Source organism: Pyrus communis, chromosome 16, assembly GCF_041283825.1.
Source record: "Pyrus communis isolate YQ-2024b chromosome 16, ASM4128382v1, whole genome shotgun sequence".
NCBI classification, from domain to species: Eukaryota; Viridiplantae; Streptophyta; class Magnoliopsida; order Rosales; family Rosaceae; genus Pyrus; species Pyrus communis.
In genome coordinates, this window is record NC_142580.1 from 6,537,305 (window position 1) to 6,564,897 (window position 27,593).

Below are 27,593 nucleotides of genomic sequence, written 5' to 3' on the forward strand. Positions count from 1 at the left end.
ATGGCTTGTAACTACACTTTTTTCACACCCTAACATGAAATTTTTTTCACACCCTTACATGATACTTTCTAGCCTTAGAAATCATGTATTTTTTATAACACTATGAGCAAAAATCCAATATCCTCACAGAATACTTTTTACACCACGAGGACCACCATCCAGTGGTTTTGGGTTTGTCTATGAAGATCAAAGATGTTGAGGACTATATTACTCTAAACCACCAAATGAGTGCGAATATAAACCCTAAAAATTGATAACAATAAGCGGTATCTGTTTGGTTGTTGCAGCAAGATATGACCATCATGATCAAGATGGGGAAGAAATTAGAAAAAAATAAAATAAAAAAACGAAAAACTTGGAAAAAAAGATAGCCGGAGCGGATGTATGAAGAAGAAAGGGTCAACGGGAAGGCAGCAAAGTAATGAAAAACAATTAACGAGATAGGAGAGAGAATAAAAAATCTTTTTTTTTTTTTTAACAAACAATATTATTTACATTAATGAAGAGGAAGTGAGTTTAGTCTCACAATAGGCTAGCAATAATGGATTAGAAATAATGTGGTTTAAATTTATCTTTGGGTAAAAATAATTGAACCACTAGATCATAGTCCTAAGTAGTAATAAAAAATCTTAATTAAAAGGTTTTTAGAATTTTTTTCCAATACAAAATTACTTGAATAAGAAAATTAATTGGACCAAAAAGGTTGCATCTCAACCATTAAAAGTGAACTAATATAATGATTTAAAACTTGTGTCTTTTTTTTTTTTTTTTTTTTTTTTTTTTTTGTGGTGCCATCCGACGCCTAAATATAAATAATATTTCTTTATCAAATGAGAGTATAGGAGCACAGAAATATTATCTTGTAAAATCGACTTTTATCCCCTTGCCAGATTTTGATTACCTGGATCAATTAAGGGGTCATCATGTAACCATCCTCTTAATCATGAATTATTAAATTTAATCATGAATTATTAAATTTTAAATTATTTAATTATATATATATATATATTAAAATAAACGATTAAATGGGGATTCGTTTATAACCAGGTAATACCAATAACCATCCATTTAAATTTTACGGTGAATGGTTAAATCCATAACCTTTTTTTATTGTTTTAATGGTTACCCATAGCTGTAACCGTAAATTTTAAATATGTGGGTAACCGTAGTTATCTATACCTACGAGTATTTTACCCATCCCTAGGGCTAGTTTGGTATTGCTGTGTTTTTTTTTTTTTTAAATGCTTGTGTTATGAGAATAAGCAGTTGCAAAATAAAATTGTTGAGTGTTTCGTAATTTTTTTTTTATATAAAAGTGCTTTTAATTTTTAATTAAAAAACAATGTTTGGTAAACTTTTATATAAATTGTTTTGAATGTGTTAAATGACTAAAATGATATGATATTTACTGCGATGTAATAATTGTCAAGACAATAATGTTAAAGCAAAAGATTGTAATTTTGTAAAACATGTGGGGGGGGTATACTTACCATTTGAAATTTTCATTAAATAAGCACTGATTACTATACTTTAAAAAATATATATATTTTTTTAGAATCGTGATAGATCTGCTTCTACTTTTTTACTATCATTGACAATAACTTTTTTAAAAAGTACTTTTTTTTATTTTACCAACACAGTTAATGTTCCTAATTTTTTTAATAAGTTTTTTTTTAATTTTTTTTTAAAGCATCATAATCTCAAATCAGCCCCTAACCTTAATAACCGTTCACTCCTCTTGGTTGGGCTTGTTAACGCAGGATTAGGTGAGTATCGATCTAAATTAGCTTTTTGGGTTCGGTGAGTATCGATCTAAATTAGCTTTTTCGCTTTGCTAAGTGTCGATCTAAATAGCTTTTTTGCTTTGCTACTCGTAGAAAAGTTTATTTTATTTATTTTTATGGTCAAAGTCATACAAAAGTTATTCGGTATCGAGTGTAGTGTTGGATTAGAGTTGGGGACACATTCCACTTCTACCTAGATATAATGCAGCCAATATATGAATTTGAAATTTTTTTTTTTTGGGGTAATTCTCACTTTATTACTATCAAGTATCGTGACATTCGTATATTTACTATTTTTGATTTTCTTTGTCTTAGTTTCATACTTAAACTTAATTTTTTTTTTTTTTTACACTTTAGTACTTCCGTTAGGTTTTCTATTAAGTTCTCCGTTAAGTGATGATGTGACGTAACTTTGACCCACCATATTTGTCACGTGGATGAGAGATTCTCTTGTAAATCCAAGTCACCGTGTCCAGTGCTAATTCTTGGCAAATATGGTGGGCCAAAGTTTCGCCACGTCATCACTTAATAGAGAATTTGACAGAAAACATAACGAAAGTATTAAAGCGTAAAAAAAATTAAATTTAGGTATGAAAGTGAGACAAGAAAAACTAAAAATAGTAAAGTGTGAATGTCACGATACTTGAGGGTAAGAAAGCCTTTGTATGCTAGTTGTAGAAGAATCACCACGAAGAACCTTCAGTTCCTTAGTACAGTAGCGGAAGCGTGTTGATAACATGTTGTAGGACTATTTTCTGAGGTATTATAGAGAGAAGAGGGAAGTTGACGGCAAGAGAGAGAAGAGAGAATTGACGAATTTTGTGTTGTATATTATCTCAACCCATTGTGTCTTTATTTATTGTGGAGAGAGAATCTTACTCCCCAAGGAATACAATTACAATATATCTAAAAACTATTATAGAATCCTAATAAGGATTTGCACAATCACACTAAGTGAGGTTTTCTATATTGGCGAATTTTGTGGTGTATATTATCTCAACCCATTATGCCTTTATTTGTTGTGGAGAAAGAATCTTACTCCCCAAGGAATACAATTACAATATATCTAAAAAATATTATAGAATCCTAATAAGGATTTGCACAATCACACTAAGTGAGGTCTTTTATATGAATCATAAAACACCACTGCACTCGTTTTTACATCAAATATTTCACTAGCTCCAAGTACTCCATATCTATTCTTGAAGTCCATTTCCAAGTCTTCATAGGTCTTTCTCTACCCATTTTGCTCTGAGCTTCTGTCTCATAGTCGCATTTTCTAACTGGACCATCTGTAGGTCTTCGGTTCACATTTTCAAATCACCTTAACCAATTTTCTCTCATCTTATCTTCAATTGTGGCCACTTTTGCATTACCTCGGATATCCTCATTCATTAACTAAAGCATAATTGGAGTTTATTTTTTATTTTTAAATCCTACCTAAATTCTAATTAGGAGTTCTTAGGTTTTTCGAACTCATATTTCACGTGCATTGTCATTGTATTTAATTGTGAGTATGCATAAAATTTGATATTGAATTGCATGAATTATTTCTTAGATTTTGACTTTAAATTAAGGATAAATAATAAGGTTGATATTCAATTTAAGCATTAATCTCATTAATCTAATTTAGACTTCACCTGAGAAGAATACAGGCACCTTTTGGAGCTGTCACTTTATGCAAGGGATTACTATTGCCAACTAATGTCCTGGAAGCTTCACATTGTATTTCAAGTTCACCTGTAGACTGTAGGACCCAAATACTATCAGGAACCAATGTAAACCAAAAATCATAAAGGTAATAGGTAAATTACATTTTACCCCTTCATATTTGGGGTCGATTTCAATTCCTTACAATATCTTTAAAACATTTTAATTTCATATATTTACTTATCATTTTATTTCAATTTCATACATCCGTTAGAAAATCTGTTAAGTAAACCGTTAAGTTATGACGTGACAAATATGAGATCCACATTTGTGCTGACATGGTTGCTAAATTTGTGCCATATGGCAAAAAAAATAATTTTTTTATGCATGTAATATTTACCCTAATTAAAGTAAAAATAAAAATAAAAATAAATAAAAATAAAAAACCCAGAAACCCACCTTCTCCCTCCCCTCCCAACCCCCATCACCTTCACTAAGCCCAAACCCCCTCCACCTCCGATGCTTTTCACTGCCACCATGTCCAACCCCCTCCTCCTCACACTCCTCCTCCACCTACTCGTCGCAACCAAGGCCCACTCCGACCACCAAAACGACACCCCCGTCAGCCTTTTCCAAAACCACCTTTGAATCAACATTGCCACCCTAACCCAAACTACGCCGCCCCCGTCACCTTCCTCATTGCCATCGCCCAAACCCTAAACCTCAAAATCCAAACCCTTCATTCCACCTCGTCCAAATCCAAGCCCCTTCTCCTCCTCACCTAGCCCGGGTCCCACCCCTCTCTCCCCTCCCTCTTCCTTAACTCCCACCTTGACTCCATCCTCTTCGAGCTCGACAAGTAGACCCACCCTCCATTCGCCGCCCATCGCACCCTGGAGGGCCTCATCTTCGCCCACGCCATCCAGGATGATGCATTGCCATCCAGTACCTCGAAGCCATTCGCAACCTCAAGGTCGCCAATTTCACCCCTATCCGCGCAGTCCACGTGTCCCTCGTCCTCGACGAGGAGATCGGCGGCCTCGACGGCGCCGCTAAGTTTGCCGCGTCCAAGCAATTTCAGGATTTGAATGTGGGGTTTATGTTGATGGCAGATCGCCATTGCTGGGCGGAGGGAGTGTAGGGGGAAGATGGGTTTCTGGGTTTGTTTGGTGTTTTTTTTTTTTAAATTAAATTTAAGGGTAAAGTACAAAAAATTACCTCAACTATTGGTGTCACGACACTTTCATACCTCATCTTTTAAAATTGACAATGTCATACATCATCTTACGAATTTGTGTCAATGTTATACCTTCCGTTAGCTTGGCGTGAATTTCTCAATTAAATGCTGACGTGGCTTGATTCAGGGCCCATTTTCTATTAAAAAAAATTAATAAAATATTATTTAAAACTAAAATAAAAAATCATTTAATATTTTTTAAATATTAAAATAATAAAGCAAAGTAAAAAAAAAAAACAAAAAACAAAAAACAAAACAAAACAAAACATTTCGTCCCTTTCCCCCTCTCCCTCCTCCATCTACCTGTTGCAAGCCTGCAACCCAGAAAACAAAAGAAGAAGAAGAAGAAAAAAATACAAAAAAACTTTATCCCTTCCCACCCTCCCTCCCCCATCTATCTGCTGCAAGCCTACAACCTAGAAAACAAAAGAAGAAGGAAAAAAAAAAAAAAAAAAAAAAAAAAAAAACACTTCATCCCTTCCCACCCTCCTCCCCCCACCCCATCTACCTTCTGCAAGCCTGCAACCTAGAAAACAAAAGAAGAAGAAGAGAAAAATACTTCATCCCTTCCCCCTCCCCCCCCCCCCCCAGCGTCCTTCCTTCCCCATCTACCTGCTGCAAGCCTGCAACCCAGAAAACAAAAGAAGAAAAAAAAAATTCATCCATTCCCACCCTCCCAACCTCACACCCACCCCTCGCGGAATCGGCTTGGTGAACAGGATCTGGGGTTTTTTTTTTCTTTTTTTCTTCTTCTTCTTCTTCCTCCTCATTCTTTTTCTTTCTAGGTTGCAGGGGGTTGATTTGTTTTTGGGGGGTGGGAACGAATTGGGTTGGGGTTTTATTTTTTATTTTTTTCTTCTTCTTCTTCTTCTTCTCCTCATTCCTTCCTTCTTCTTCTCCTCCTCCTTCCTTCTTCTTCTTCTTCTTCTTCTTCTTCTTCGGGGGCTTAGGGGTTGATGGGTTTTCAATTTTTGTTTTTTTTTTGGTTGAAGATTACGCAGGGAAGAAGAAGATGGGGAGAGAAAGAAGGGGATGGGGTGGATGGGACAAAATGTTTTGATTTTTTTTTTAACTTTTCTTTACTGTTTTAATATTTAAAAATATTAAATGATTTTTTTAGTTTTTTTGAATATTTTATTAATTTTTTAATAGAAAGTGGGGTATGGATCAAGCTACGTCAGCATTTAACTGACAAATTAACGGCAGGCTAACGGAAGGTATAACATTGGCACAAATTCGTAAGATGAGGTATGACATTGTCAATTTTAAAAGATGAGGTATGAAAATGTTGTGACACCAATAGTTGAGGTATTTTTTTGTACTTTACCCTAAATTTAAATAGGGTAAATATTATTATATTTTAAATGCATAAAAAAAAAAATTGCCACATCAGCACAAATGTGGATCTCATATTTGCCACATCATCACTTAACAATTTACTTAACAGATTTTCTAATGGATGTAAGAAATTGAAATAAAATGATAAGTAAATGTATGAAATTGAAATGTTTTAAAGATGTTGTAAGAAATTAAAATTGACCTTAAACCTGAGGGGGTAAAATGTATTTTACCCTATAACATTTGGTTCCTGATAGTATTTGTAACGGCAGAGTCAGAAAATTTTTCATGGGTGGGCTAACTAAAAATATTAGTATGTAATCATATAATAATTTTTTTGCTTGGGTAAAGTTATATAATAATCTACATAAAAATAAGAACATGAAGTGCTAATCCAAACAAGTCTATTAACAGGTACCCAAAAGAAAAATAGGTTAGGGGATACCAATTCAAGTTGCACCTTTGGATCCTTAATGGAAGTGAAATCTTTTGTTATTATCAAAATTAATATTGTCGTCAAGCTCTTTTTATTAATTACAAATACAAAAACCATGAAATAGGGACCATTCCCCAAATCTTTAAACCTAATAGACAAATTCGAGGACCAAAGAAATAATTAACCTAACAGTTGAATCAAGAAATAAAATAAATGACGAGATGAGGAACTTATCCGGTGTTGGATTTCATTAGAAAATAATTATTTCTTTTGCCCACGGCTCTCTACGGGCAATTTTCCCTCTTTATAGTGATAGGGTCTTTGTTGCTGGTAGCAAGCAAAAGCAAGTATTTGTATGCTGTGTTGACAGACTTCTTTTGCTGATAGTGATAGCAAGCAAAAGCAAGTAATCTGATACTGTGCTGAAAGACTTGTTTGCTGATAGTGATAGCAAGCAAAAGCAAGTAATCTGATAGTGATAGCAAGCAAAAGTAAGTAATCTGATAGTGATAGCAAGGCAAAGCAAGTATTTGTACGCTGTGCTGAAAGACTTGTTGCCGCTGGATAGTGATAGAAAGCAAAAGCAAGTATTTGTTGCTAATATGGGTCATACAGGCCACAGGCGAAGACTTTGACCCCTATCGGGTATCGACCACGGACACAGACAAAAATGGAAGAGTATAAAACTTCCCCTACCCCTACTCCCCACCACCACTCAACACATCCTCACCGCAACCGCCACCAACTCTCATTTCTTATTTCTCCCCTTCTGCTCCTAGCTGCCTCTTTCGACCACCACTATGGCGGACGATGAAAATCAAAACCCTCCTCTTAATCCACCTCCAAATCTGCAAACACAGTTGACTCTGACCATCTTCTTGGCCTTAGCTACCATTCTGTTTCCCCTCGGGGTCGATCCCAGCTACTTTGTCAAACCTCCCTCCGCCGATGCGGCTAGTTGCTACTGCAAACTGAATAGCTGCCCATGCCTTCCCCCTTTCTACATTTTCTCTGTCGCAACCACAGCAGCACTGTCTGTTGTTTGGTTTGGACTTTTTGTCCTCTCCGCCCAACTTATATACCGCTTCGTTATCTGGTTAGGGCTTGGCTTAGTGTGGGCTACCTATTGGCTCGCATTGCGTGGCATCCTTGCACCCCAGTTTTACAATCCAATGCTTTATTTCTTTAATCCTCTTCTGGCGGTCCTATTGTTGCTTAACCTAAGATTTCGAAATGTTTGGGACCGCGCAATTCATGTCATTTCTGACATCTAGGATCGAGTTATTCGTATCATATCTGACAATTGGGACCGGGCGATACATGTCATAGCTGACACCTGTGTTTTGTTTTGGAACTATATCAGAGGAAGCTACTGAAATTTGGGTATTTAAATCCTGTTCATACTTTTTTTTTTTTTTTTTTTTTTCAAAAGTACCATTTCTTAATTTATGTGTGTGGGACATGTTAACCTTTTTATGGAATAATCATCACGAAATTTTAGGTTAAAATTTAAAAAATTAACTTTGAAAATTTAGATTTTTTTGTTGAGTACATCAATATTTTCACACTAAGGAGAGGGGGAGTTCGGCTAAGCCACACAATAGGTAGCCTAATTTGGTATCGATTTTGCTATCTACGAAATTCGAACCTAAGAACTCCCACTTCCAAGTCAAGAGGAAGACTACCAAACTGTAGTACTAAGTGGACCGAAAATTTAGATTTTAATGTTGAAACAATTTTTTTTTTTTTTTGCTTGGTTCTAGGTTAAAATTTTTGCCCAACATTATTAAGAATGAATTTAGACTATTTTTTTTTTGGTAATTTTTTCAAAATAAAATTTATGTAGATTATCATAAATTATTTTTGTAAAAATTTTAACCTACAAATATTTAGATTCCGAGAAAAGTAAAAAATTCACTAAACGGACTCTATGAAACATGTGTTATAGAGTTTTTGGATGAATTTTGATTCAAATATTTTTTTTCAAATGTTTTAGCAGTTGGATTTTTTATTTTACCGTTAGATTTGATCGTTTTTTATCTTAGCCATTGGATTTACTTATTTAAAATTTTAAAATTACTCAAATTTTAGGTTTCAACCAAAATTTATTTTAGACCCAACAAGGATTGGGTTATATTTTGAGAGTTTTAATGAAACACTCTTGGTACTGTTCACTTTAATGAAAAACCACATTTTTACTTTAAAAAGTCAATCCTGGTACTATTCATTTACAACACCTTTTTGTCATTTTCGTTAAAACTCAAAGTTTTTAAGCTATTTTCGTTAGTTTTTCTTATTTTAAAACCTAAATTTTAGGTTTTAACCCAAGTTTAAAATCTAAGTGATTTATGCTTTCTTCTTATAATTATTTTATAGAAAAATAATTTTAATCAATTCATGTTCATCTTTTTTAGAATATATCTCTGGCCTCAAAATTATTTATACAAATATTATACATGTATACAAATTTCAAAAAAAAAAAAATCCGAATAATACCTGTACACCACACGTGTTCCATATTTTACTATGATTTGCGTATATATAATATAGGAGCGGTTGATGTTGCTCAAATACAAAATACACTGAAAAAATTACAAATGCTACAATAGGCAACAAAAAAATTAGACAAACTACCGCTAAACCAATGTTTTTTAGTTACTTCTTTCCTTTGTTTTTTGTATGAGTATCTTATTAATAATTATTTTTAATTATTTTCTCTTCTAATGTTATTTTCAGATCAATAGAAAGATGGAGAGAGAGCTAGTTATCCGCAAAATGTCTGGTCCATTCCTCTTGTTTTCTATGTATTAGAACAATAGTCGTCTTTTCCTACTAGGCTACTAGCTACTTTTTTATATTTGTATCTCTCCTTGCAAGACTTGTTATATTTATTCAATGGTGTATAACTTTAATACTTGGATCTCTCCATGCAAGACTTGTCATATTTTTTCGGTGGCATGTAATTTTAATATTATTGATCTCTATGTATGAGCTGCTATATTTATTTGGTCAAGTGTGTAATTTTGTTTTTAATATGTTTATTGAATATTTGTGTTACTATAGATTAACCCCTTTTCGTTAAATATAAAATATTGTTCTATAAATAAAAAAAGAATTGTTATTAACAATTCCTAATAAAAAAATCACCGTATATCATAATTCGCTCATACTTAAACGGTCTTGTATCTTATTAAAGAATAATGTGTTACACATTTGTACCATTTTCTAATAAAAATACAGTCCATCAGCGCGTCTAAATTCTATCTCAATCAGAGTAATTCTAACCTCATGCACCTAAAAAAGAATGTGCCCTCTCCAATCTTTATGGCACTTCTCCACTCACTGAACCCAACTTAACATTGTCAAGTCTCTCTGTTCTCACCCTCGACGCTGCCATCTCCTTCTCCAAACTGCCGCAATTCAAACCCAGAAAAGGGGGAGAAAAAAAAGAAAAAAAAACTAGAAAAAAAGCCACGCTCCTATCCCACCACCAGGATCTCCAAATTCCGGCGAACAGATAACTCTGCAAAATCCTCTGCGCTAAAAAAGACTGTTCTACCAAATCCTCTCCCAAATTCCCATGAAACCAATGGCGAACGCGCCTCCACCTCCCTTTTATTCTTCGCGTTCTCCATGATTTCTTCTTTGAACGCTCGAATGTCTGCAACTGCAAGCGATTTATACAAGGATTTGCAGCAATCCGTTCATAATTTTCAGTTGGGTCATCGCCGCGATGCCTGATTCAAGAAGTTCAGGTTCGAAAACGGTGCTCTCGGCTGTGTCAATTTCATTTTGTTCCCAATCTTGTAAATTTGTTTAATTTTTGATTGAATGATTGGGTGCGGAATCATTACCCTTTGCAGATATGTAAATTTAGTTTATCTATTACATTCGCAGTCTTGTAAACCATGGAGAAGCCACTCGGAGGTGGTTCAACAGGTGATTATGCAGATCGATCGAGAAATCTCCCGTTTGGATTTTCATATAATTGTTTATCAATCTTTCTTTTTGTTTTTGTGTTTTTTGATCATCTAAAAAATGTTGCTGATGTTTGTTTGGATTGTTGGTTTGTGAATTTTTGAAGGAAAATTGACTGATGTTGTTCTTGGATTTGTCTTTGTGGCGCCCTATGTGCTAAAGATCTTTGGTTTTTGGATCTTTACTCTTTATTAAACCCTGGTTTTTTCTAAAATAACTCTAAAAATAACTCTAAGTATGTGATTTGTATCGAATAGTTCCATTACCGTCTGACCACGTTTATTCTGCAGGTTTATGTCAGCCCCAGCGTCGATAAGCAATTTGAAAGTTTCCAGGTAACCGCCCTCTGCAGCTATCATGGCAGCTGAGCATCCCTTTTCATCTTGCTCATTGAGATCAACGTCTGCCCCCACAATCAGTTTCTTCAAAGCCTCAACATTGTTTGCTTGCGTCACAAACTTTAGAGGAGAAAATATTGATGTATCACTTGATTGAGCAATTTCACTGGAGTGAATCACCTCTACAACTGCTTGCTGGAAGCCAAGAGCCCACCTTGCTGACTCAGCTATTACGCTTGCACTCTAACCAGCAGAATTCACCAGACCAAAATCAGCAGCGCCTGAAGCCAGGCTTTTAAGGCATTCCTGGGGTTTATATCTAGCAGACTAGCACAGATCATTAGTGCAGTTTCTCCAGAATCTGTCTGAGAGTTGATAGTTGATATTGCACCAGGCACCAATCAGTCGTTGAAGAATCTTATTTAATCCAAGTGGTGACACCGTGTGAACGGGGCAGTCAGTTTCTGAATTTGTTGTCTTAATTGGAACTTCCACATCTGCACTGCAATTTAACAGAACCTCTACCGCTCTTTCATTGTTACATAAGATGGCGTGGTGAATGAGAGTCCTCCCAAAGTGAGGAATGTTAGGAGAGTGGTGTTGCAAGAGCATGCGCAAGATAACACTGGTGGCTTTAAAATACTCCACAGCACACCAGGTCACTCTGTAAGCCTCCCCTAGTCCTGCACCCGCCCAAAACTCTTCTCCTGTATTTACATCCCAGGACCAGCCTCCAAGGCTCACTTTTATATCTGTTCTGGCTCCAGCCTGTTATGTCGTTCCAAAAGGTACGTAACGTTAGATAGGTAGTGTATAGCTATAAAGGTATGCATACTAGCCGATGAGTTAGGGATACACCTGCAAGAGGAGTCTGGCAACAGAAATTTGCTGGCTAACAATGGCAGAAATAAGCACATTACAGTAAACATTAGTGTGTAGGAATGGCTTAGACGATTGAAGCGGCGCCTTGTCAGTTGCATCGGCATCCACCCCACACCGCCACCAAGAAATAGCATCACTGTCATGGAACAAAAGTTAAATGTTCAAGCAATTACAACACATGCACATTTTGGTGATGGCAACCTTGATTGTACATCACACTTATTTATGTTGAAGCATCCTTTAAGGCAACTGTAGGCTCAGCACAAGTCCTCCTAGGTTAGAAAAGCGCTTTTAGCATAAGCGCTTACAAACATTTAAAACCATAAAGGAATTTTGATTAATATATGATGTTAAAAGACTATGTTACCTTGATGAGTGTGTCAACTACATCAACGAAGCCTCTGCCCAGCAAGCAGAAACAAGAGCATGCACAGCCGCCTGAGGGTGGGGATCATGTCGGACCCCATGAGCATCTCTGCGGACCTAGCCCTGCCCAAGTTGCCTCCAACAGAGCCTCCTCGCATGCCGGCTGAGATGCACCGCCTTTGGTAAGCACCTCCAATATCTCCAACTGTCCCTCCCTTACTGCTACATTTATATCTTACTCATAAAAATATGACTTTAGGCAGCATGTTATGTCAGGGTTATGAGGAATTTTCAGCAGCAGTGATTATGATTTAAGGCTTTTCGAAGCAAATGCAAAAAACCTTAATGAGCATCATACCTGCACCATATCCAAAAGATATTGAACACCAGGAAGAACTTGTTTTCTGTCTGAAAAAGAAATATGCAGACCAATCTCGAGCAACTAGACACATGATTCCGAGGTACGAAATTAGGAATACAAATTGGTTGATCGGGCAAAAAGGAAGGCAACCCAGATGCTATTCAACAATCAGAATCCATAATTAACATCCCATATATAAAAACAGGGCAGATTGATAAGATTTCACAGTTCACACCATTACCTTCCCAGCAGCTGTCTCCCAATGTCCATGAATTCCGCCACAGATTTTATCGCCATTTCGAACGAACTTCAAAATTTACAAACCCAAACACATTAAACAAAAACGTTTCCTTTACAAAACCCATTACCGAAATCCGATCAAAGTATGTAAATTTGAACAAAAGATCAAGTTTTGGAGCAAAAAACACACGTGTGGCTATGAGAGCTGCAGCTTTAGGGTGATTGAGCCTCAGCCCGCGCGCAAGACCCTTCTGTGCTAAGAACTCAGCATTGTTTAGGTTCAGTTTCTCAGCTTCTCGTGGAACCACCACCATTTTTTGCATTCCTTACTCTCAAGTCAATGCCTGCAACTTTCAAAGAAATAGTATTTTGTTTTGTGCAATTTCTTATCTTTTGGCGGCGAAATTGAAGAAGGGGGATAATGAGTTGAGCATCGGAATTATGGGAACTACTGAATGTGACGAAATAGGTTCTTACTCGTCAATAGATACGAAGATTGGTGTCACTTTGTCAGTCGACGATGCACGGACACAGCTGGGTCCCTGGGACTTTTGCTGAGCGAGACTTTATTTTTCTTTTTCTTTTTTGGTCAGAAAGGTGTGACTTTCTTTCTGCTTTCTTTGAGTGAATATTTTGTTTCTGTTTTTAAGATTTTATTGTATTTTTTACTTTTTATGAATATTGAAAACAGAAATTAAAATTTTAACTTATTTTTTAATTTATTTTTAAGTTAATTAGACTTGTGAGACTTATTACACGTTACATCAGCACATAAAATAATTTTTACAAAATTATGATAGAAGAAGCACATTAATTTGAGACACCCAAGGCCGCTCTAAAGATTTTTTAGGCTCGGGGCGGCGCCAAAAAATGTGCCCTCACTTTATATAAGAAAATTATTTGTTTTCACACGTAAGCAGCAAGACATCGAGAAAATTATACTTAGAAAATCACTTCAAACTTAATAATTTAGAAACACGGAAAAACTAATTTATTTTGTATCGTAAGAAGGAAACAAAAAAACTCCAGGTTTACAAGTAGATAGATATGAGTTTTGTTTTCCATTTGAACTTTTAAAGTGTTTTTGTATAAATCGTGAGGTGTTTTTTCTTATTTACTAACCTTGTCAATATGGGATTAAAAAAATAATGATGTTTTTGAGTCTTTAATTGATATGTATAAGTAATAAATGGGTACTAAATTAAACTTTTTGATGACACGTCATATGATTTGTAAATTTGGTCTAAAAATTTGGTCAACGCATTACCCTTTGTTGAAGATTAGACTGGAATTGGAATAAATGTTTAAAAATAACAACCCACATAGCTCCTAGCTACTAATTAAAAATAAATTAACAACCAAACAAAAATTTGTAAAAATTGAAAAAAATAAAAATGCACTTAGCATTTCGAATTTAGGACCTCTCATTAATTTAAAACAACAAAAACCATTGATTCTAATTAAACTTCTTGATCATTTAGCCAAATTGTATATATTTATACTCATATGAAAAGAAAGTTGTAAAAATTGAAAGATAAATAGGCACACATGGTGTTTTGAACCCTAGACCTCCTCATTAATTTCAACAACAAAACCATCAGTTCTAGTTAAATTTCTTTGTCATTGAACCAAATTTTATAAATTTATACTCTTATGAAAACATATATAAATATATCGCCCTAATAATTTTGGTGCCCCCAATTATTTTGGACCCCAAACAGTCGCCTTGCCAGCACTGCGCCTGGGCCGAGCTTGAAGACACCTATTCGTAGGACTAGATTGATTGAATTTTCAATTTCAAATATAATGTGAATAGATTTCGAATACCCTTTGTGATTAAAAAAAAAAAAAAAAAAAAAAAACTACTTATGTGTCACTGTCACATCATGACGGTGTGGGTGATTACTATTTATGATAAAAATAAACCCATTTAAATATGAAAAATAGTATTACCAAAGGGGAGAAGAAAAGGAAAAACGTGAAAACTTCTCCCATTGCTTCCCTTCTCCCTCATTGCTTTTCCATTTCTCTCGATTGTTTATGCCTAATTTCCAGTTTTTATCAAGTTTATGAAAACTTGGACTCTCTCCATCGTGCAATTCAACTACACGATTCACCCCCTGCACAGTCCACACCTTCCATGCTCTTATATCTCAGAAAAAGTGTATAAATTTCTATTTGGTGATTTACAATTGCGATTGATTTACAGCTGAGTTGTGAGGAAGACATGTGATTGTTCCTCCAATAAAAGAGGCCAATTCATATTCAGTTTTTGTAATTTTGCCATGGAGGACTACTTGTCCCCGCACCTATGAATAAAGTATATTCACCGTACAATCATAATTCGAACCGTTCATTCTTTTTGTCATCATCTAAATATTATACATGGGAAAAATCATTCAATATGAAGATCGTTTAGTCATCCATTTGTGTGAAAAAATAAAAGTTTTAATCTTTAGATGATGATATAAAGAGAATGTAAATTTTGAATTATGATTTTCGTATGGTGAAAATACATTAATTATACTTGAGGGAACAAATTTTGCATCTTGTTAAATTTAAGGTTCAATCTTCTTAATTTGTCGGTAAAACTTTCGTTATATTTAGAAAGCAAATTAATGTTGTTTTAACAAGATAGTCCAACAACTACTCCATTATTTATCCGATGTAAGATTTATATTCTCAACTATTCACAAATTTGTATACAAGTTTGTCCTAGTCTGACAAAGAATGCTACTGCACGCATCAAAGTTGAAACGGAGAGAAAATACCACAACTTAGTGTTGCCCAACATCTTCATAGGCTCCTTAAATGACAAAAAGAAAAATCACAGTGAGGAGAGAGTTTTAAGATGCCTCTTTCTCTTTATGTTTCGGTTTCTATTGCATTAGGGTAAAAGAAGTTAAAGAAGCTCAAAAGCTCAGAGAAGCAGTTGTGAAAACTGGGACCGAATTCAACACAAAGACAAAGTCACTTATTTTCCAGGGCTTTTCTTTTCTCATGTTATCAGGATTTGAGCTGCTTCAACTTGTCATGTAAATTAATGGAAGAGATGGAAAATCGCATGGTGGTGAGTACACATGGAAAACACTGTACAAGTAACATGTGGTTAAACTAATGAGGGATAATCCGTACACTTAACAAATCAAATGTGAATTAACTAATGCGATCCCCCGGTTTGGTAGTTTATATACATACTTGAACAGAAAAAGAGTAAAACGCTATAATACGTGAACAGCGAAAGAGTAAAAAGCCGAAAAGGAAAACAAAATCTCAAAAGGTAGGTAGAGGACCGCAGCAGCAGCACACGAGGCAAATACATACATACACCCCCACATCTGTTTAGGTAGGGTTAACAAAAGAAGCTTAAGAACATTTCTGAAAGATAATGGACCCCAAAAGTAGTGACCCTTGTCAAATTTGGGCTTAAAGGTAGCTCTCCAATCCAATCCATTTATTAAGCTCTTCAAGGCCGAGGACTTGCACTTGCTGCAGGAGAAAATTTTCCACTTTGTGCACCCACAAACATAAAGCTACAAAATACAAGAGAAGTTAAAATAAGAAACTTTCCCGGGCTTTTTCTTTTCTCATGCTCTCTCTCTCTCTCTCTCTCTCTCTCTCTCTCTCTCTCTCTCTCTCTCTCTCTCTAAGAGGAAGAAGAAATAAGAATCTTCCCATATATAAAAAAAAAGGAACAAGCACACAACCACCGTAATCTATCTTTGTCCCGATATTAAATTCATTAGCTAGCTTAATGATCACTGACACTGAGTAACTGCATCCATAGACCCTTTAACTACATTTCAGATTGATTAATTTTTCATATGTTTAGCAGAATGGGAGCCTGCGTGCTTTTTGCCTTGGTGTCTCCGCCGGAAATGTTTTTCATCTACATAGAGCATTTCCGATGAATCACAGCATTAGTTATAACCGCATCCAATCAGCTGGGCATTCCCAGATGACTGGCCCATTCCTTCTCTAGTAACTTTACCACCTCCAAAAACCAATTCATCCCATAAGCAGTAAAATCCTTTTCAATTTCAGCACACAAGTTGGTATCACCAAGCAGAATTATATCCCAAGTAATAGGGCAATACATGTTTGCATATGCCTCACGAGAAGTTACAGTGGTGAAAGCTGGAACGCTTCCTGCAACACCTTAACTGCAAAATTAGTACCGTGGTAAGGCATCTCCAATTTTTCCTAAATCATCTTAGTGAACTATCTAAAAATCATGCAACTTTATTGACCTAACAAAATAGAAGCTAAGAGGCAAATAAACATTTCTCAGGAAGAAAGCCTCGACCTAGCTTTTGGTTCTTCCTCATGTCCAAATTCTCTCGCTTGTATAGCTTCCATGACTTCCTTTAGTTTGCCATCATCTACTGAACCATCCGCAACGTCACTTCCTCCTCTGATTACTCTATTACCTCCAATACTTACAAGTGCGACATGTTTGCTTTTCCCCGTGCTGGCACAAGAACACAAGCACCAATAACATACTTAGAATGCTTGTAGTAGATTAAGCGGTAAAAAAATGGCACTGTACCAGCATTCAAAATGCCAAAGTAGGGCCTAATTTACAAAAGCAAGTTGGCAGCACCATGACTTCTATCACAGAAGTAGCACCCAAATTATTGATTTAAAAGATGATGAAGGATGACCTGACATCCTTGCTAGACTTTGGTCAGAATAACATATGACAGGCCGAATATATTTGTGATTGAGATGAACTAAGCAACTTTTAATTACATAACATGGAAAAATAATTAAAGACATTTAGAGAAATAAAACAATTTTTCACGTCAAATCTCTTGGCTGTTCCAGCTGGTATATTCAAGCGCATGCCATAAGATTTAATTCGATCAAAACCAGGCCGGGGTTAACCTCAATGAAGACGTAGCGACTGCCAACCTGAAAAAAGTAGGTTAGTAACTATCATAAGTCGGTTGCTTAATTCACACTCTAAAACAGACGTCCAGAACCATTAACTCTACTAAGCCAAAGTAAATGAGATGTATCTTGAATCCCTTTCATACTCTTATCTTGAATCCCTTGAATCCCTTTAGCTAACGAAATGCTAACAGTTTGACTATAAAGTGCATGACATAAGCTACATTTAAATCTTACTCAAATAACCGAGATATGATAAGTAAAAGATAAACGCACCTGAACCGGCCTGTCCTCTTGGTTAACAACTCTGAGGAGTATTGATTTCCTTCCATGATTAAGCACAATAATACCACCTCCATAGATAATACCAAACTTGTCTAGTGAGGGAACTGCAGAAAAACTTATTGCCTAAGTGCCCATAATAGGTCCCAAAAGAAACGTCATCCTAAACTTCCAATATCTGATAGCCCTTACCAGGAAGAAAAGAATCTTTCAAAGCTAGTTCCAGATTTCCGTTATCCCTAGATATTGGATCGTGAATGGTGCTTAACTTGATCCCGTCAGGAAAAGTCCCTTCAACCTGCATTTAAATCTTACTCATAAAAATGATTCTAGGCAGCATGTTATGTCAGGGTTATGAGAAACTTTCAGCAGCAATCATTATGTTTAAGGCTTTTCGAAATATATGCTAGCAACCTTAATGAGCATAACACCTGCACCATATCTAAAAGATATTGAACACCAGGAAGAACTTGTTTCCTGTTTGAAAAAGAAATATGCAGATCAATCTTGAGCAACTAGATACATGATTCCGAGGAGCGAAATTAGAGATACAAATTCGTTGATTGGGCAAAGGGGAAGGCAACCAAGATGCTACTCCACAATCAGAATCCAGAATTAACATCCCATACACAAAAACAGGGCAAATTGATAGGATTTCACACTTCACACCATTACCTTCCCAACAGCTGTCTCCCAATGTCCATCAATTCCGCCACAGATTTATCCATTTCGAACAAACTCCAAAATCTACCAACTCAAACACCAAACAAAAACGTTTCCTTTACAAAACCGATAACCAAAACCCGATCAAAGTTTGTAAATTTTAACAAAATATCAAATTTTGGAGCTAAAAAACACACCTGTGTGGCTATGAGAGCTGCAGCTTCAGGGTGATTGAGCCTCAACCCGCGAGCAAGACGCTTATGTGCCAAAAACCAGCATTGTTTAGGTTCAGTTTCTCAGCTTCTCGTGGAACCACCTTCATTGCACTTGGATTGAACCCAGCACTATGCAAGTATGAGGTTTGCCTATAAATGCCATCACTTGCACTCTCACTCACCCAGCACACCTCTCTCTCTCACGCGAGCTTGCACTTATACTCTTTGGCACTTTTACAGTGACGAACTTATTCTATAAAAACGGCACGAACGGAACAAAACTTAGCATAGCCGTAAGGATGGGTTGCTCCTGGGTTCAAGTCAGGTGGTGTTGGGAAGCCATCATCACTAGTCACCTTTTGGTCTCATGGCTCAAATCAAACAATTCTCAGCCTTAGCCAGCATTGAGTCCCTATTGTGGATATTTGGGACTCATTTAAGCCCCTAATGTGATTTCCAAATCCTGATGGGTCACCAAGTCCGTTTGGTTGGGGCTAATAGCCTAATGCAGCTATTCATGAGCTTTCACTCCTCTTGGTTGGGCTTGTTGATGCAGGATTGGGTGAGTGTCGATCTAAATTAGCTTTATGGCTTTGCTACTCATAGAAAAATGATTTTTTGTTTTTTTTTGTTATGGTCAAAGTCATACGAAAGTTATTGAGTATCGAGTGTTGGATTAGTGCGGGAGACACATTCTACTTCTACCTAGATATGATGCAGCCAGTATGAATTTGTATTTTTCTTAACAATTTTCACTTTATTACTTTCAAGTATTTTGATATTCGCATATTTTTTGTCTCAGTTTCATACTTAAATTTTAATTTTTCTAAACACTTTAGTATTTCCGTTAAGCTTTCTGTCAAGTTGTCTGTAAGTGATAGCATGGTATAATTTTGACCCACCATATTTGCCACGTGAATGAGAGATTCTCTTGTATATCCAAGCCCACAATGTCTAGTGATAATTCTAGGCAAATATGATGAGCCATAGTTATGTCACGTCATCACTTAATAAAGAATTTGATGAAGAGACTAACAAAGTACTAAAGTGTCAAAAAAATTTAAGTTTGGGTAGGAAACTAAGTTAAAAAAAAAATAAAAATAGTTAAGAAAGTCATCATGTGTGAAAGTGAGGCGAAGCACACTACCCGATTATGCGAAGCTCACTTCCCCGACCCAAGACTATTCATTAGAACAAAGACTGTTCAGACTAAGTACACCCCCCTCTTATTTAATCCCTTCCTCTCCCACCCCACCCCCCAACACACCGTTAACTCAGCTCTCGTTTCTTACTTCTCCCCTTCTGCTCCCAGCTGACCGCCACTATGGCGGACGATGAAAATCAAAACCCTCCTCCAAATTCACCTCCGAATCCGCAAACACACCTGACTCTGACTATCCTTTTGGCCTTAGCTACCATTCTGTTTCCCCTCGGGGTGGATCCAAGCTACTTTGTCAAACCTCCCTCCGCCGATTCGGCTAGTTGCGAGTGCAAACTAAATAATTGCCCATGCCTTCCCCCTTTCTACATTTTCTCTGTCGTGACCACAGCAGCGCTGTCCGTTGTTTGGTTTGAACTTTTTGTTCTCTCCACCCAACTTCTGCACCGCTTCGTTATCTGGGTAGGGCTTGGCTTAGTGTGGGCTACCTACTGGCTCGCATTGCGTGGCATCCTTGCACCCCAATTTTATAACCCAATGCTTTATTCCTTCAATCCTCTTTTGGCGGTCCTATTGTTGCTTAACCTAAGATTTCGAAATGTCCGAGACCACGCTATACAGGTCTTATCTTACAGCTGGGATTGCGTGATCCAAGTCATATCTCACAACTGGGACCGAGCGACCCATGTCATAGCTAACATCTGTGTTCTGTTTTGGAACTATATCACAGAAAACTATTAAAATTTGGGTATTTAAAGTCTCTTCATACCTTTTTGCTTTTTTCTTATAATTTTTTTTTCTCAGAATTACCATTTCTTGATTTATGTGTGTTGGGACATATTAAACTTTTTAGGTTTTAACTCAATAGTTAGCTTAAAACCCACGTGATGGGTGCTTTCTTCTTGTAGTTACTTTATAGAAAAATCATTTTAATTAAGAGAGTTTTAAAGAAACACTTTTAATACTGTTCACTTTAATGAAAAAATATAATTTTATTCTAAAAAATCATTCTTGGCACTATTCATTAACAATACATTTTTGTCATTTTGATTAAAACTTAAAGTTTTTAAGTTATTTTCATTAATTTTCCTCTTAATTAATTCATGTTTATCTTTTTTAGAGTATATTTCTGGCCTCAAAATTATTAATACAGATATTTTATGCATATACACATTTAAAAAAAAAAATACTCTCAAATAATACCTATACACCACGCGTGTTCCATATTTTACTATACTATGATTTGCGTATATATAATATACGAGTTGTTGATGATGCTCAAATACAAAATACACTGAAAAATTACAAATGCGACAATTGGCAACAAAAAATTAGACAAACTACAACTAAACCAATGTTTGTTAAGTTGCTTTTTTCTTTTGTTTTTTGTCTGAGTATCTTATTAATAATTATTTTTAATTATTTTCATTTCCATTGTTATTTTCAGATCAGTAGAACGATGGAGAGAGAGCTAGTTATCAGCAAAATGTCTGGTCCATTCCTCTTCTTTTGAATGTACTAGAACAATAGTTGTCTTTTGTGACATCCCACATCGCCCAGGGGAGTGATCCTTATATGTATAATCCACATTATACATATAAGGATCACTCCCCTGGGCGATGTGGGATGTCACATCTTTTCCTACTAGCTACGTTTTTATATTCGTATCTCTCCAAGCAAGACTTGTCATATTTATTCAGTGGCGTGTAATTTTAATATTTTGGATCTCTCCATGTAAGACTTGTTATATTTAGTCAATGACGTGTAATTTTAAGTTTTTTGAACTCTATGTTTGAGTTGATATGCTTATTTGGTCAATTGTGTAATTTGATTTTAATATTTGCATAAGTGTGATGTTTATTGAATATTTGTGTTACTTAAATTATCCCCTCTCGTTAAATATATATCGTTATATAAAAAAAAATCATCATATATCATAATCAGCTAATACTTATACACCTTTATGTGTTATTAAAGAATAATGTTTTATATATTTGTACTATGATATGAAACAATTTTTAATAAAAATAAAGTCGACAATGCAACTTAACACTGTCAAGTCTCTCTGTTATCACCTCGACGCTGCCATCTCCATCTCCAAACTGCCGCACTTCAAACCCAGAAAAGAAAAGCCACGCTCCCATCCCACCACCACCATCCCCAAATTCCGGCGAACAGATAACTCTGCAAAATCCTTTTCATTAAAAAAGGACTGTTGTACTAAATCCTCTCCTAAATTCCCATGAAACCGATGGCGAACGCGAACGCGAGTTCGGAGCCTTCACCTCCCTTTTATTCTTCGCGTTCTCCATGGTTTCTTCTTTGAACGCTGGAATGTCTGCAATGCAAGCGATTTTTACAAGGATTTGCAGCAATCCGGTCATCATTTTCAGGTTGGCACCGCCGCGATGCCTGATTCAAGAAGTTCAGGTTCGAAAACGGTGCTCTCGCTGAATCAATTTCATCGATTTTGTTTCCAATCTTGTAAATTTGTCTGATTTGTGATTGAATGATTGGATTCGGAATCATTATCCTCTGCAGATTTGTAAATTTATTTTATCTATTACATTCGCACTCTTGTAAACCACGGAGAGGCCACTGGGAGTTGTTTCAACAGCCAGGTAACCGCCAAATGAAGGCTCAGCCCCCTCCGTTGCCTGAACCCCAGGATGAGGTGCTGTGAATTATGCAATTGGATCGAGAAAGCTCCCGTTTGGATTTTCAAATAATTATTTAATCAATCATATTTTTTTTTTTTTGATCATCTGAAAAATGTTGCTGATGTTTGTTTGGATTGGTGGTTTGTGAATTTTTGAAGGAAAATTGGCTGATGTTGTTCTTGGATTTGACTTTGTGAAGCCCAATGTGGTAAAGATACTCAAATGGTACAAATATATGGTAAGAGTAGCATTTTTGCTTATTAAACAATTTCTTGTGTATCCTACTTTTCCTTCCTTGCAAACAAGAGTGCTGTCTCGTGTCTAGCATTTGCAATGTCGCATTTTGCCCCTGAAGAAATCAAAAGCTCGCACAGCGTTGCGTGGCCTTCTCTTCCTGCTAACATCAACGGACTGTATCCATTGGCATCAGAAGCACATCAGAGCCCCTGCTTCTCAATGTATGAACAAAATCTGTGGTGCCGTCTTGTACTGCCTGATGTAGAGTCCCATAAAACTCAACAGGACTATCAAGTACCTTTTGAGGTGCAGCATTCTTAGACAACTTTTCAAACTCTTCACCGTTTTGAGTTGTATCAAATAGTTCCATTACCGTCTGACCACGTTTATTCTGCAGGTTTATGTCAGCCCCAGCGTCGATAAGCAATTTGAAACTTTCCAGGTAACCGCCCTCTGCAGATATCATGGCAGCTGAGTATCCCTTTTCATCTTGCTCATTGAGATCAACGTCTGCCCCCTCAATCAGTTTCTTCGAAGCCTCAACATCATTTGCCTGAGTCACAAGCATTAGAGTAGAAAATATTGATGTATGGCTTGATTGAACAATTTCACCAGACTGAATCTACCACTGCTTGTCGGAAGCCAAGAGCCCACCTTGCTGACTCTGCTATTACGCTTGCACTCTGAACAGCAGAATTCACGGGCACCGTCTGAAGCCAGGATTTTAAGGCATTACACTTACACTCTGCTATTCCTGCACTTTCACTCTCTCTCACAGTGATGAACTTATTCTATTGCACAAATGGTACAAAACCGTAGCATATCCACAAGGATCTCTTGCTCCTGGACTCAAGTGGTGTTGGGAAGACATCATCGCTACTCACCTTTTGGTCTCATCGCTCAAATCAAACAATTCTCAACCTTAGCCTGCATTCAGCCCCTATTGGGATATTTGGGACTCACTTAAGTCCCTAATGTGATTTCCAAACCAAGTCCTTTTGGTTGGGGTTGTTATTCTTGACTCCCTTAAACTTCCGATTAGTTGGAGTCACTGTTGTTCTCTTTTAAGACAAGTATGCATGTGTTATATATTGTCATGATCAAATAGCTCAAGAGAGTCGAGTTATATGAATTTATGGTATCTACTCCCTCCTGAGTTCAAATATCTTTCGTTATCAACAGGCCGACAGCATACAAGTTCAGAAAACTCCAGAAAGCGGTAATGGATGGTGGAATCGTGGTGATCTGTGCACCCTTGGCAAGGAGAAGACTTAATAGATCCTTGCGGCTTGAACCCAGGAGCAAGAGATCCTTGCGGCTATGCTAAAGTATTGTTCCTTTTTATTACAAGTGAGAGTTTGAATCCGAGACACTGTTTGAAAATTAATTGGAAAAAGAGAGGGATTGCTCAGTGGGTAAGCCTTGGGTGTTGAATGCCATTACCTTATATTTTTTGTAAATATACAAATATTCTCCCCTTCTCCATGCCACAGTACCACTCCCTTAAATAAAAGTAAAAGATACGGTAGATTGATGAGATTAGTAACACACATTCTTTTTTCTTCTCTCTCTCTTTGGTCCTCAATTGAGGATTTTCGGTATTGTTATATATACAAGTACTGAATAAGCTCATTTATTTTCTTTATGAGCACGAAGTCGTTTCCTAGCTACCTGTATTATACTCTCACGATCATCAGGAACTGCTGCAACATCCACTTTCTTTGGCAAATCAGAAAGATTTCCCTCCAGCTGCTCTTCAATATGACTGATCCCGCCACTGCATAAAAGGTTAAAGGTTCAATCTCTGCAATGTTCATATACTACCTTGAATTAGAAACAAATCATTTTCTACTTATAATGGTGGTTCTATGCAAACTGACTTCACCTCAGCTTCTTGATATCTAGATTATTTACTTCGTCCAAAATGGGTGTGACCCAAGCAATATTTACGGCGCATACAGTGCGCAGGAATGGGCAGGTTGTTGCAATGAGTCCAGGTACACAACATAGTCACTTCATCATCTGGTTTTAGCAAAGAGGATGGATGCACCTGAAATAATAGTATTTGTGAGTGTCAATTCTAGACTTGCAAAAAACTCACTACTCAAACCTTTGACTAATTGTAGTGAGATATGCCTAGTCACGATCAATTTCCAACTCAAAGTTTCTCGTTTTCCTTTCCCGGTTTAAATAACTTAATTGGTCGGTGCTGTGATAAACCAGAAATCACGTACTTTGAGCATGTTACTTATTCAGCACTTATCAGTAAGCAAATCTATTGCAGTAGACCATTATATATAAGAGCTTCATGTTATCAAGTAACATTCAGGAGAATAGTCATTTTGTCAGTTCATAGCGGTGTTTCGTGAACATGATGTAATTGCAAGCTCTTTATTTATGTAGCTTACTCGCCCCTTGCTATTTTCTGCATGATTTTTTATAGCTGTTTCCTTACATCCTTGACAAACTTCATCCCTCTCACCTACAATCAATGAGTTCCAGAAACATAACAAGCAAATGCTGTCGCCAATGCCCTGAATATATCAGGTTTTTCTTATACAGATAACATAGCAGCAACAGTCAAAGCCTGGGATAATCAGCCATACTCATTTGCCTCCACTTAAGTCTTTGACAGTGAAGGTTCTAGCGGAAGCTCCGCAAAAAATCAAGGAAATACTTGGCAGACTCATCAAAGATTTAAAAGGAAAATGCTCAATGTGCACAAAACCAATGGGGAATCACTTCTAACACCAGTAACAGATAGTACAGGGACAAAAAGCCCAGGTAGGAATGAGTTGCAAAACTTTTGTGAATACATATCTGACACTTCTATTACAGTCCAGCTAAGGTTATGAATGATGTATAAAATTTTAAGATTTAAGTTGGTACACAATATTAAGACTCAAACAATTTGCAAAAGAATAAGTGTGTAGGAATTGCGTTATCAAAAATAAACTCCAGAAGGGTATATTTATATATGAGTTAAGGAGAAGACCTTTTATAATAGAATCATTATTAGACCTGGAGATCCCAAAGAATATCTAGGAAGTAGATATTGCGTGGTATGATTACTTGTAGGGCACGTCAATTCTTATCATCGTCAATAATGTTAAATGTATCTCCAACAAATTAGCGAGTTAAGTCATTTTCTACTCAATAATTCCCCACAAACTATTGATCCATGCGTCAAATTTAGTTTTATGAACCGTGGCTAGTAATTTAGAAAGGAAAAAAAATGACTTTAGTCAAATCTTTATTATCTCTACTATCTCTTGTGAGGATGTAATGAAATTCTCACATCAAGTTTACTTTAAATTGTATAAATTGTATAAATTGTATGTGCTTATAACAAGTTGGGTAATTTTATGTTTGGTCGAAAGGAGAGGGAGGGAATACAAACAAATGTTTTAGATGCGTCCAATTGTGTCGGGCATGCTGAGTTTGGCAGCTGGCATGCATACCTGGTTAAGTGCAGTAACAACATGCTTATTCTCTTTAATGGAAAATTTTGATCTCTTTTGCATTACCCTATTACTTTAATCGTGGTCCTGTAAATTCAGATGATCCAATACTCATAGTATTTACTGCTACGCAATATGGAAGTTGAAGCAAAAAAAAAAAAAAAAAAAAAAAAAAAACCAAACAAACAAACAAACGGGTTGTGTTTTCTTAAAGTCTTGGGCACGCGGTCGCTTAGTAATATTGTATAGTATGTATTCTTTTTGACTTGTAAGTGAGGTTTTAGGTTCGATTAAATCACTGTTTGAGTAAATGTAGAAATATAAAGAATAATCTTAAAGATGACTTTTAGATATGAGTAAGTCGTTTCCTTAAAGTTTTAGTTGCCCCCACTCCAATAAGTTTGCTAAAGGGTTCTTGGCAAGTCATAACAAAGTTTGGAGCCTACGAACAACAAAATTCAAAGCATTCCTTTAGAAATAACTAAAAAAATATTGTAGAATTAAGATGTATAGAAAGAGAATAGTAAGAAATTGTACAGGAGTGCATGATTTATAAATTGCAGCCAACGGGGACCCGAAGACATGTTTGAAGTATGCCTATAAAAAAGTCACGTCCCTCAATTGAAAGTGTGTGAAGATGAAATAGGTCTTTCCTGCATCCTTCCATTTCCGCAGAATAGATGCAAAGCATACTGCCTTTTCGTATACGTGCCTCTTGCCATAAATCATGACTTTATGATCCAACATACCATGAAATTAAATTTTCAATTCTCAATAACTGAAAATTATTGAGAATTCTAATTAATTAACTCAAATTCTCAATAATTGATTTTTTTTTCTCATTAACTTTCTCATATTCCATGAAATTAATTTTTCTGAAAATTTCTTAAAATCCTAGCTAAATACAGCCCCCCTTAATTAGAATGATAGGCAGAATCATTAATGTTTGCATTTTAAAACTTACGTGGAACATCTACTACTGCAATGGTTTAAAAAGTTCACTAAAGAAAATAAATATGAATCTATGATACTAAATTATTTAGCAAACTTTGTAGAGAGAAGAAATATAATACTAAATTATTTAGTAGGGTAGGCATTTGCAAGTCTTGCTTTGACCTTTGATCACTAGTTTCTTGATCAGGATGCATCTATAGAAAATGCTAACGCTGATTGGCTTGATTGCTTTCGTAGTTGGCCGATCGAAGAAGTCATTGATTGAGGAGTTGACAAAGATCCATGGGAACTTCTTCGGATTTCGAAAAGGATTAGTAAAACCCATCGACTTTTAACGTTTGAACCATGATATGAAATGGGTTCAATAAAACAAGCAAAACATAAATAAAATTTCTAAAATAGTAAAACTAAAACAAGCGGCGCAATATGTGACTCACCCAAGACAATATTTTAGGATGT

The 27,593-nt window shown here is 36.1% G+C and overlaps 1 protein-coding gene, 1 long non-coding RNA gene and 2 pseudogenes across 22 annotated transcripts in view; 1 reads left to right on the top strand and 3 right to left on the bottom strand.

The window, feature by feature from the left end:
- The window catches only part of LOC137730539 (urease-like), a 46,101-nt pseudogene extending 26,959 nt beyond the window's left edge, over positions 1-19,142 (bottom strand). The window contains exons 1-7 of the transcript XR_015957854.1: positions 18,646-19,142; positions 18,461-18,532; positions 18,217-18,262; positions 17,978-18,083; positions 17,780-17,892; positions 17,416-17,524; positions 16,917-17,081 (exon numbers count right to left, since the gene is read on the bottom strand). The product of XR_015957854.1 is annotated as an urease-like (transcript). The remainder of the gene's footprint in view (positions 1-16,916; positions 17,082-17,415; positions 17,525-17,779; positions 17,893-17,977; positions 18,084-18,216; positions 18,263-18,460; positions 18,533-18,645) is intronic.
- On the top strand, positions 9,727-25,644 carry LOC148689877 (uncharacterized). 20 transcript variants are annotated; one of them, XM_088687629.1, is made up of 10 exons: positions 21,845-22,252; positions 22,364-22,496; positions 22,641-22,720; positions 22,808-23,025; positions 23,117-23,161; positions 23,335-23,448; positions 23,902-24,134; positions 24,369-24,507; positions 24,625-24,716; positions 25,282-25,644. In XM_088687629.1, exons 3-6 carry the CDS (start codon positions 22,705-22,707, stop codon positions 23,404-23,406), a joined length of 351 nt encoding a protein of 116 aa, XP_088543755.1. In that variant the 5' UTR covers positions 21,845-22,252; positions 22,364-22,496; positions 22,641-22,704; the 3' UTR covers positions 23,407-23,448; positions 23,902-24,134; positions 24,369-24,507; positions 24,625-24,716; positions 25,282-25,644. The 20 variants fall into 20 exon arrangements, 17 of the variants coding, with proteins under 17 accessions (XP_088543757.1, XP_088543758.1, XP_088543755.1 ...); XM_088687630.1 differs by having other exon boundaries at positions 24,376-24,507; XM_088687635.1 differs by having other exon boundaries at positions 24,417-24,507; positions 24,610-24,716.
- On the bottom strand, positions 10,379-12,924 carry LOC137731166 (uncharacterized; annotated as a pseudogene).
- Positions 24,933-27,369, bottom strand: LOC148689878 (uncharacterized). Its single transcript, XR_015957747.1, has 2 exons — positions 27,028-27,369; positions 24,933-26,876 (listed from the first exon to the last, which is right to left on the bottom strand). It is a non-coding gene; the product is annotated as an uncharacterized LOC148689878 (long non-coding RNA).
- Positions 27,370-27,593: the final 224 nt, after the last annotated feature.